At 32.3% G+C, this 12,018-nt stretch overlaps 1 protein-coding gene across 2 annotated transcripts in view; it reads right to left on the bottom strand.

Moving 5' to 3' along the window:
• Positions 1 to 12,018, bottom strand: part of LOC126741902 (C-terminal-binding protein) — a 71,355-nt gene that overhangs the window by 36,294 nt on the left and 23,043 nt on the right. For both annotated transcript variants that reach the window (XM_050448366.1, XM_050448365.1), the window contains exon 2: positions 5,028 to 5,508. In XM_050448366.1, the coding sequence (XP_050304323.1) occupies positions 5,028 to 5,219 (192 nt within the window). In that variant the 5' untranslated portion in view covers positions 5,220 to 5,508. The remainder of the gene's footprint in view (positions 1 to 5,027; positions 5,509 to 12,018) is intronic.

Below are 12,018 nucleotides of genomic sequence, written 5' to 3'. Positions count from 1 at the left end.
AAAAGCCATTAATGTATGTATGTTGTACACATATTTTATCAGAAAGCATACTACTAGGTTAAAATAAGACTGTTATCATAACAGAGAGATCATATATTATATCGCCAAGCGTCATAACATGGTATTCCTAATGAAACTAAAACCGGAAAACTAGCCTAGATTTATATTATTCATAATAAACATCCAATATTGATACCAACTGGGAAATTAGGGGTGATTTGTCAAGTTCGTCTCTACTGAAGAATTCCTTTTGGAAACTATTACTTAATGTGATTTCTTATACTTAGGATTAAACCAGGAAATTACGTTGATGCATACAATCTTTCATAACTTTGACAAAATAAAGCAATTAAAAAATAAGATTGATCCTACTCCATTGAAATTCTAGACAACAAAATATACCATGATGTATTCTTTGTTGATTCTTGTTCTACCTTACAAATCAAGAGGGAAATAATATTTCATGTAGTGGTTTAAAATTCAAGAAATTAGTGTAACTATCATAATATTATTTGGGTTTTGCCTCTGTCATCATTGAGTACATGGAATATGTTCTTTTTACACAAAATTTGTGGAAGTCAGTTTAGTTATTCATATTAGTGCCCTACTTATGTTATACACTTTCTTGCTGTAAATATTCCATCCCATAAACTATGGCAAGATACCTTAACCAGTATGTTATGAAAATGCTAATGCTGATCTTCATAATAATTCTGATATCAAGTTTCTCATTTGTAAGGAGAGCATCATGTAAATTTGTGCAAATTTTATACTCGGCTGTAACACTAAAAACTAATTATTATTCATCGGGTTAAATAAAATACATGTTTTTATTATATTTAGAACTCTAATCTTGGCTATAATTAATCATGTGATTAGAAAATTTCAATACAAGAGTAAATAAATTATTTGTTTTATTTAATCTCATTTTAACATTTCACTAATTCTTCATGTTGTTTAAGTAGCAATCCTGTATTTATTAGCTGTTATGATAATAAGATGCAAATATTTAATGTAATATAATAGATAATTTTAGTATTAACGATACCAGGGTACATATACTAAGACTATACACCTTACAGCTAATAGTACCTTTATTGAATTAAGTAAAAATTTTTCAGATTACTATAGTCAAGCATAGTGGTAATTTTCAAAATAAAAAAATATTAAAATTGTTACCTTATTTTTAGATTTTCAATATGATAAATTTTCATGTTGTGAAGAAAAACAAAGGAAAATAAGTAAAAATATTTTTTCCTGGCAATAGATGAAGGAATGCTTAAATTAATTATTAAGGAATCATTTAAAATTTTTTTGATGCCACTGAAGAAGCAGTGCAGTTTACTCAATTTTTTAAAAAAAGCAAAAAATGTAATTTGATATTTAGCATGCAAAAGTAACGGCTTTAAGGAATTAAAGTATGAACCTAAAGCACTGTAGAGAAAAACTTGAGTTTTATAGTCATAGCTTTTTTTAAATAGAAAAGATACTAAATTTGGCAATACTTCAACCTTTTCCCAAGTATTGCCAATTGTCATAACTGATTTAAGGTAAAATCTTAGGAGTTCATAAGCATTAGGAATGAAGATCTGCAAAGAGGGGTATAAAGAAAATAAAAGATATAAAGCATATCACTCTCAACATTACTTACTCTAAATACTACTCAATATCTATGTAGATGGTCTTATGTATGAGTTGGATTGAATTTTTCTGGTCTGATGATTATACGGTAGTGAATTGTGAAAACAGCAAATCCACAAGAATCAGTGTTAATTAAAAAATAGTTTTATAGTATTTTGCTTTCTTTTAATATAGAAAAGACCATGATAAATTGGAAGAAAATCCTCAATTCAAAGTACTTGAAAGTAGTTGTAGTGAAACTTTGGACTGCAAGGAACATATCAAGTTAGTAATCGAAGAAATCAGAAATACTATTTACAGGCTTAATGAATAAAGGGACACACAAAGAATTCATTATCTGGGAAAGTGATGGAACATGTATTGTCTTGCTCAATATAAAACTCATCCATTTCTTCTAGCTCCATAATCTTAAAATGCATAATACTCAATTGGAATTAAAATTATTATGAACTTTGATAACTGTTTCAAGGAGAAAATCCTTAATACAGTACTTAATATAAGGAGAGCATAGATGAAACTGAAAGAATCCAGTTTATAACCAAGCTGGTTTATTTATTATATAGATCAGAAAATATTGGCACATAACACTATGAAAATTTATTTTAAAATATGTGAAGAATATTTACTAAGCCTATGAAGAGAAATAAACTATTGACAAGATTCTGATTTTTACATTTTTGTCCTCTTTGAAATTCCTCCATATCTAATTAAAAAAAAAAAAAAGAATATTATAGATATGGGCGATTTTCAGTATGGAATTTGTAAGAACCGCGGTTACTCTTTTGGTTGACAACTTTGACAGGACTTGCATAACGCATTATTCCCCCACCACTTAAAAATGATGATCTAAGCAAACAAATGACAGCTAAAGTGAATTGATTATTGGCAATTAAAATTTGAATGGTTGATGTTGCTTTTGTTATTTCTTTTCTGTGTGACTAAAAAATGAAGTCAAATTTTGTGCATTTATTGGGTCTAAAGTAAATAGTAAATTTGCATGGGTGAAACCATAAACACCTTATTGCCGGAATTTTAATGAATGTTTCCTATGCAATAATTAAAAAATATTATAATATGATATATGCATGTGTAGAAATATAACATACTATAAAATACCTAACATAGGTACCACTAAAAAATTGCTTGCAGTTTCCAGGTCATCAACCTCAACTACCACTTTTTCCCCTAATAATTTAGAGCTGATTGACATTTCATCTTATAAAAGACGCACACCACACTGCAATCCTCAATAAATTTTTAACAATCTAGACATAGCCTTTTTCTGGACTGTATAACCAAAAGAGTAACAACCCAAGTCCAAAGCTGAGTATTAATTGGTAAATACCAAACGCCAAACAGATTCGTAACGGCACGCTTTCCCCTACTTTCATTAAAGAAACCAGAATTGCAGAAACACATTTGTAAATACCAACTAAGAATCACATAACACTAAAAATTGAGTGCCGTAGGAGAGTCGTAATTGAGAGTATAGGTTTGGTATAAACAGAGTTACAATCATTTACCAACAATGGCTCTCCTTATGAGGAGAAACGAATCGGTAGCTAGTCAAGATTTCACAATTATTTAAGAAAAATGTAATCACTTGTCTATAATGTTAAATTTTCCGCTATTTGACATATTAATAATTTGGTCGACTTTCTGATATGGTGGTATGTGATGTCTATAAGGTATAGAGTCAGCAGATTGCATGCATGAGTTCTGCAACTTTTGAATTTTTCTACAAAATACACCAGAAATCGAGTTAGTATAAACAACATCTCCATAATTAAAGAGAGAGATTCCAAGGGATTCACAAAGTAAATATTTAGTTTTTGAGAAAAGACATTTTTTTAGGTGTAAAATATTTTTTAATCTACGATATGCCAATTTTAATTTATCATTGATATTTTACCACATCTGTAATTGATATAAAAACATTTAAATTATTTTTCATAAGCTCTTTAATCTGAGGATTTGAATGACCGATTCAGTCAATTTCTTCTTTCAGATTCAATGACGTGAGATTTAGAGTGATTAATTTTTAGATTGTGTTCTTGTGCATATAGAGAAATATTATTTAAATCAGTATTCATCTTTAATTCTGCCTGTTAAATATTATTAAAGTTTAATGGTAAATACAGTTGAGTCATCTGCATACTGAAGAATTTGACAGTGTTTTAGTCATTTGTTCATGTCAGTAATATAAATTGAAAAAAGTAATGGTCATAGAATTGAACCTTGAGGAATGCCTTTTTCTATTTTGTTAAATTTTGATATTAGAATCCTCTTTTCATTTTTAATAACTATACACAACAAAATTGATCAGAAAGGTAACTTTGAAATAATTTAATGGTATTAGTCGAAAAGCCAATATAATGTAATTTGGAAAGTAATAACTTGTGATCTATAGTGTCAAAGGCTTTACTATAATCTAATAAAGCAAGACAGGTGAGATCCTTTTTGTCCTCGTTAAGTTTAATATCGTCGGCAATTTTGACAAGGCATGTAGTGATGCTAACATTTTTCCTGAAACCAGACAAACAATCGGGAATTAATTGGAACTTATCAGTAAATGCAGTTATTTGGTTATATAAAAATCGCTCTATTATTTTTGATAACACTGGCAGAATACCTATTGGCCTAAGATGTGTTTCCTCTTTTGTGTCGCTCTTTTTTACTATTGGCTTGATAATAATTTTTTTCCAGATATAAAGAATGTAACAGTGAACAATATTGATCAGGGGATCAATACAATAGGACAAGCATAATCTTGAATCTTGTATGGAAATGTTATCTTTCCCTACCGCATTTGTCTTGATTTTATTTAACAAATCGATGATTATAGTGAAATTTTCATTCCTTAAATGTGCTTGTGTTTGAGTTTAGAAAAAAGTTATTTCATCTTTCCAGATCCTGCAAAGATGATTGCAAATTATAAGTTTTAGGTTTTTTTATAATGTTTAACTGTTTTGCGGATATCCAGAGTTCTTTCCCAATCTTTTGTGTCATTTGATTGAAGTAGTTAAATTTTTCTCGGATTATTGCATGTTTTGTAAAATTTCTAAGCGACCTATAATAATTTTAATTTAGCTTCAGATTTAGTTGCTTCCACGCCTAGCCTTATCTCTTAATTTCATTAATAGTTTTGGTATTACTTGTAATCCAGAGATTAAGAGGCCCACATCTCTAGTGGGTATACTAGTTACGAAAAGTAAAATTTCAAGATGATTCCGGGCATGTCTGAACCATGAAATGCGGTAAAAACCGAAAAAATGCACTTTTTACTCACTTTTTGACAAGAAAGACATTTTGATGACAGAGGCGAACGTGTTTGTCCATTAGGTTAGTAATAAAGTAAAAATTATAAATAAAGATTTTATTTATACCTTTTCATGTATTTCGCTTGTACTTTGCGCGTCACAAAACGCCACTGTGGCGACATCTTTCAAGATCGGCATTTCGATCGAACAGTCCCTACCGTCCAACAGGGCGACCAATGGACGCGTTTGCAACGGCCCGTTTGCGATCGGTCGCGAGTCAAATCTGGCTCGTTTTGCCATCATTTTGAGTTTGTCCATTTACAGATTAAACCAAATTGTGTCAAGGTGTTGGGGACGCCGTAATACTGCCCCGGTTAAACCATAAAAAAAAAACGAAATAAATATTCGCGGAGGGACACTAAGCTCAAACGACGCGGCGAGCACGCGGTTTTTTCACCCGCCGCGCACCACCTTCTGGTTACTGCTCTATGGATTGGTTGGTAGGTGGGTAGAGGGGGGTGAGCGATGACCCACGGTGTGGTCAGGTCACGCTGCGCGTTTCGCACTGGACTTCATGGTACTGCATGAAGATGCCGAGATGCCGGACCTGAAATAAAAAATAAATTTTACTTAGGAATTTAGTTTTACATGCAACTTTCGGCTATTTTATTTATTTATTTAAGCCTTTATTCTAACAGGCAACTTGCCCAATAACATGATAACTAAGACAATATTTGGTAACTAAACTTGACCAAAACAAAAAAAAAGGTGTAACAAAAATATATAAATCTAAAAAAATAACCAATTTAAGTTCTAAATACAACCAACCGCAATAACCTCTTATCAAAGTCACGATAATATATATATATATCGATTATAGCACCTACAATCACATTTATTGGAGAAAAATGTATGTCGCACAAATGAGAAACTATTAAATATATCGCACATTATATATGTATAAAGGTGATTTTAACAACACACCTTGGTAAGAAGAAAGTTTGTGGGTAATTAAGCCTAGGTACCGAAAAGAAAATATAAGAGAGAACAGGATTCTCCATTAAAACATTAATTAACCCATATGAAATCTTAAGAAACATATATTTCTTCCCAAACGCAAAGGATGTATAATAAAACAGCCCAGTGGTTGGCGATGGTCAATACCACTTATACAGGTTATACATCATCAAGTCTATAGGCCAAGTACTTAGCAAACGCTTCGCTAAACAGAGTCAATCAAATCGTAGATTTTGCAGTAAAACTCTACTAAAACCCTACTCTGAAACTGAGAGTTTCTTATTATAAACCCAAGTTTCTTGATGGCTGACATCAGGACACTATTAAAATGTGGTATAAAGGTAAATTTGGCATCGAAGTTGATACCAAAATCAGTGATCTGCCTAAGACTACTCAAGATGATATTATTGATTAAGTAGTTGTAAATGATGGGCATCTATAATCTTAAATAACTAACCACACAACACTTCGCGTCGGCTAAAGCCAATCTACGGCAGTTGAGTGAGCTGACTAAAGTGTTGATAAACAAAATAAATAACATCCGATCCAGTGATAGACCCAAGGTACCATTAAAGAATCTAGATCATACCCTCATACACCACAAACTGCGATTTACCAAGTAGGTACGAATTAAACAAATTAATAAGCTTGGATGAAAAGCCATAGTGATTCAGTTTATATTATTAAACAAAAAATAGTGATCAACCTTGTCAAAAGCTTTTTGAAAATCGGTCCATATAACGTCAACCTGAGACTGGGAATCAATAGATTAACAAATATGACTGAAAAAGGCAAAACAAATTAGTAATACAAGATCGACCTCTGAAGAAACTATGCCGATCAGTGGAAATAAGACCCTTGACATAGTCGAACAAAGACAGATTAGATATATTTTAGAAAAATTGGGATTGAGATTGGCCTGTAGGTCAGAATTCCTATTTTTTAATATGGGTAATATTAAATTTTGGCAACCTCATATATCTAGAATTTGCTCTCTAAATAGAAATTAAATGGAAAGATAATAGAAGATAGAAGTTGAATATGTGAGTCAATGGATCAGCCAAGACACAAATACAATCCTTAGATAAAAAGCTAGGCATTCCATCAACCCTAAACGTTAATTTGTTCTTGAGTGCTCTACCAGCCAAAATCCCCTGGGAAACCTTAATACCGGTAAAATAGGCAGGTTATTAGAAATTAAGGAATGATCGATACCAGTGGATGTTATAAAAGTATTCCGAAAGAATGATGCAAATGCGCGCCAACTATGCCTTGCGGATCCTTAACCACCGTATCATCGGGCAACCTCATTATACCAGATATCCTAGAACGTCCTTTTCTATTATTAATATAAGCCAAGAAACTGGACGGGTCGCAGAAAGGTTCCTCTCAGTGTCCAAAACGTATAATTTATAATCATTACATATTTGTAGTTTAGCAAGGCGACTCAGGGAATAAAATTGATTACCATATAGATCTAATCTATTCAATTAAATGTTTTTAAGGGTTTTTTCCTTCTTATACATGTTATTAATCAGATCTCGAGAGTAATAAGTGGGAAATTTTCAGTTTCAGTGAATATATCATACAGAGCACTACAAACATCATTAACGTTAGATGATAAAAAGGAGACAGAGGACTAGTCTGCTTCAAGATGAAAATTAGATTTCCTGAATTTGAAGACAAGAGATAAGTTCTTATTAGGTTAAAATTATAAACATGCTGGCTGGAAATGGTAAGATTAATGTCAAGTAAAGGATAATGCAAGTCCTCCATGATAAGCAGGCACCTCGCTAAGAGAAACAATGCTAAACAACTAAAATTCGATAGATCCAGGTCCAATAATCTATTGTAATTAAATATTTGATTATACTGAGAAAGGTTAAATGAGGTAGCAAAGTTATTATGTAAAACGGGCAATTTCAGATCTATAAATATGGTATATCAGTGTTTACATTATGCAGTGAACCATTTAAAAAGTAATCCAATTGTAGCCTATGGATGTAGCCTAAGTCAAAGTAAAAATCATATCACCCATTTTACCCTTGGATGGTTTTGTATGTATGTATGAGCTTTAAAAAGAAAAGTATGCTATAATAACAAAAACATTGAATATTCGTATAGTTTAATGGAAATTTGCAACAACGCTTTAATAAACTTAACAAAACAAGCTTTAACAAACAGAATTAGTATGAAATCTTAGATCGATGAAGAAACATTTTTTTTGGTATTATCTTTATTAGTAAGTCTAGTATACTGATTACCTATTTTGGGACCAAGGTATGGCGCCAGATTTTGTTTAACGGTATATGAATGATAGTGGAAATTTTAGAATTTAAATTAAACCCTTTACTTAAGTATGGCTCCAGTGCCCTAACTGTATAACATTCATGCAAAAAACATTTTTCAAACTCTCATTTTGAAAAATATTCGCATGCAGCATAAAAGATTTTTAATTAATACAGCATAAAGTTTAATATGCTTCAAGATTCTCATTTATACTCTGTGTTCCCATTAAATTCACGATCATTTATCATAATTTATCAGTCGACATATTTCCGTAATGTAATACCGAAAATGACCATCCCCAAAATTTTCAAAATTACCCATAAAATGCCAGTAGTTCGCCATTCCCGGAAACTAGAAAGTTTCCCGCGGGATTACGATGTCGAACCGCCGTCCCGTTCACCCCTCCCCTCCCGCCCTGGCAACTTCGAAAGTTAGTTTCGTCCTCGTACACACAACAACTGCAGTTAAACTAACTCCCGAACTCCCGGCCACCAACGACCGTCATTATTGCGCGAGATGTTTGGTTTTCGGCGAACAAAGTTAGTTTCGATGTGTCCGGAATATGGTAACTTTACAGTGAGGGCGGGAGCGAGGGCGAACAGAGTAACTACAACTCCACACTCACTGTAAAGTTTTGGATGAGCCGCGCCTCCCTCTCACTGAAATGCCTGCATAGTTCAGTTCTCGGTTGAATTATTTTTTTTTACTGGATTGGAGAATATTCAAATTTAGGTTTGGCAGATTTTGAAATTGCTGGTGTAGTAATTACTAATTTACTGTTCCCTTACACTAAAGAAAGGAATAGTTTAAATCCCTAACATCACAACACAAATATGTACTATACAATTTTAATGCTCAAGGGTTTCTGTATAAGGAGCCCAAACAAATTCTGCATTGTTGTTTTATGAAAAATATCATCAGCAAACTCAATATTTTCAATTACTTGTCATATAAGAAGCTGTTATTCTAACTACATGTTCTCGTTCTTCAATTAAGTACTCAGATCTCAAATTCTTATTAATTTTTAGATCAATAAGTTTCGTTTTGTTCACTACTTTTCCAGAGATTTTTAACTTGTAGTTGTACTTATACAAAAACTACAGACCAATTTCAATAATATAAATTTCTGCAAATTATAACCACATCTTTGAGGTGCTGAAAAAATTATATTTAAACCTTAACATAGTTATGTGGCATCTCTAAAGCTTTTGATTGTGTAGGCCATAGTTTACTTTTTAATAGCCAGAGGCCAATTAGAGATACTAACCTATAAAATATCCAATACATATTACTAAAAAATAAAAACAATTAGCGTAAACTATGTCAATGGTAAGAAATAAAAAAAATATTAATTTAATTTTACATACGTACTGCTGTGTAAAGTGTCAAACATCTATTACTATCTATAATCGGTTTTTATTCTGAGCAGCATAAGATCAATCCTCAATTAATGTAGTAAAAAAATTCATACTCATTAAATCTAAGTTTAAATCACAAGCATAAATATTAAAATAGTAACATATTCTTTAAACTGGTGAATTTTGGCTTGTATTTCCATTATCTACAAAAAAACGGAAACAATGAAAGAAATTTTGGACAATTAATTTTATTTGTCAATATATATCTTGTACATATATACAAGACAAGTTTTAATCCGCCGATTCTCCAGGGATAACCTCCCAAATATTCCGAAAAGTAAATAATGGCCATACCCTTGCCGTGAATCATATCCAAATTTTTTATAGTACATTATTACATAGGTATTTCAAAAACTTTTGCTGTACACGTTCTATGGTTTTAATCCAAACCTCATATTGGAGTTACCATACATACTTCAATTTGAGTAATAATAAACTATCAATGAGCTTCAGACAACACTCAGCATTAAAACCTTTAGTAGATCTGATGATGAAACCCATTATCTTATGTGCTTCATTTACCATATTTATGATATGATCAGTAAAAGCTAGGTTACAGTCCATTATCACACCCAAGTCTTTCTCATTTTGTGGATCACAAAATACTGTTGTGGAAGATGGAGAGTTATGGTTTTAGAGAGTCTTCTTTGGGTTGGTTCAGCTCTTATCTATCGGGTCGTGTCCAAAGGGTTAATTTTGGTGGTCATTGCTCTGAAAGACTACAGACTACTACAGGGGTTCCCCAAGGTTCTGTACTGGGTCCGTTATTGTTTCTCGTTTATGTTAACGACCTTCCTTTACTCCCCATAAAAGGTAGGACTACTATGTTTGCAGATAGACACATTGACTAACTGAAAATGCTTCTGGATGATGACTTGCTTATGATTAGGGAATGGTGCAATGCAAATCGACTTTTTTTTCATGTCAGAAAATACATCTGTTAAGTATCAAATGTTCAATGGATTCTATCACTATCAATGAGGTGCCGATTTCAACTCCCAGTGTTACAAGTTTTTGGGATTAACAATTGATTGCACACTCAAATTTTCGGAAAACATAATTAAAGTGTGCAGTAGGGTGTCATCAGGTTGCTATGCCCTTAGAATAATTCCTAATAACTTAGATGTTTACATTGCAAAATATGCTTATCATGCCCTTGTGGAGTCACATCTTCGCTATGGGATTTGTTTCTGGGGATCATGTGCCCACTATCAGTTTAATACAGTATTTGTTCTGCAAACAAGAGTAATTAGAGCCCTTTGTGGAGTGAAGTGTTGTGTATTTTGTCGGTATCTTTTTGGGCAAAATAGAATCTTGACCCTTTGTTGCTTATATATGCTTGAAACAATAACTATAGTATTCTAAAAGCACCAGCAGGAAATTATTGTATAGGAGGCAATTCGGTTGTAACCCGTTTTACATACACCCTTTGGTTGCCCATTTCACATTAAGAGCAAAGGAAAATGATTTATTTATATGGGTAAAAAATTGTTTAATCACCTTCCTCTTCATAAAAGGAAACTCAACTCTTATATTAGATTTAAAAACCATTTGAAAAGATTGTTAGTTACTAAGGTATATTATACATTAGACGACTTTTTTAATGATGTTTTGTCCTGATTACCAAATATGCTTGTGTGATTTGAAAAAAAAAATATTGTAACTCTAGTTGCTTTCTGATATTTATTAGTCCTAAGTTTTATTCACTTAGATTTAATAAGGGTTTCTCAATAACTCTCTTCGCTGAATGCGCCTATAAACCATTAAAAAACTACCAATTATGAGCCCCAAAGAGGTCTGGTTTAACTTTGGCCTATGACCAACATCATCCGGCCTGCATATCCGACAAATGCATAGTGAAGCGGTTGTTTACCTTTATGGTAATAATAATATAATAAATAATAAGCCTTTATTTCCAACATGCAATTTGCCCAATAACAGAAAACTGTTACAAAAAAATTAAAAATATAGTTTAAATAAAAATTGGCTTTGGCAGAAAGAAAGTTATGGGATGTCTAGCATTAAGCCTAGGCACCATGAAACGTACACCAGAAAGAAGTACAGGACTATCAATGAATCCATTCAGTAACCCATGCAGAAATTTTACAGAGAAGATCATTCTTCTGAGATATAATGGATGTAGATTGAAGTGTTCCAATAGTTGCCGATGACCAAACCCTCTGACTGGATATATGCCATCCTGTCTAAAGGCCAAATACTTAGCAAATCTATGCTGGACAGATTTAAGGAGACCAGCATGGTTCTGATAGAGTGGGTTCCATGTAATGCAGCCAAACTCCAGTTTTGATCTCACAAAGCAACAGAAAAGCATTCTTGATGTAGATTCCAAAGTAAAACTCTGAGAACTTCTAATTATGAACCCAAGGCTTCTC

This window comes from Anthonomus grandis, chromosome 11 (genome assembly GCF_022605725.1).
Source record: "Anthonomus grandis grandis chromosome 11, icAntGran1.3, whole genome shotgun sequence".
Taxonomy (NCBI): Eukaryota; Metazoa; Arthropoda; class Insecta; order Coleoptera; family Curculionidae; genus Anthonomus; species Anthonomus grandis.
This window is presented reverse-complemented; position numbering and strand designations above follow the sequence as displayed.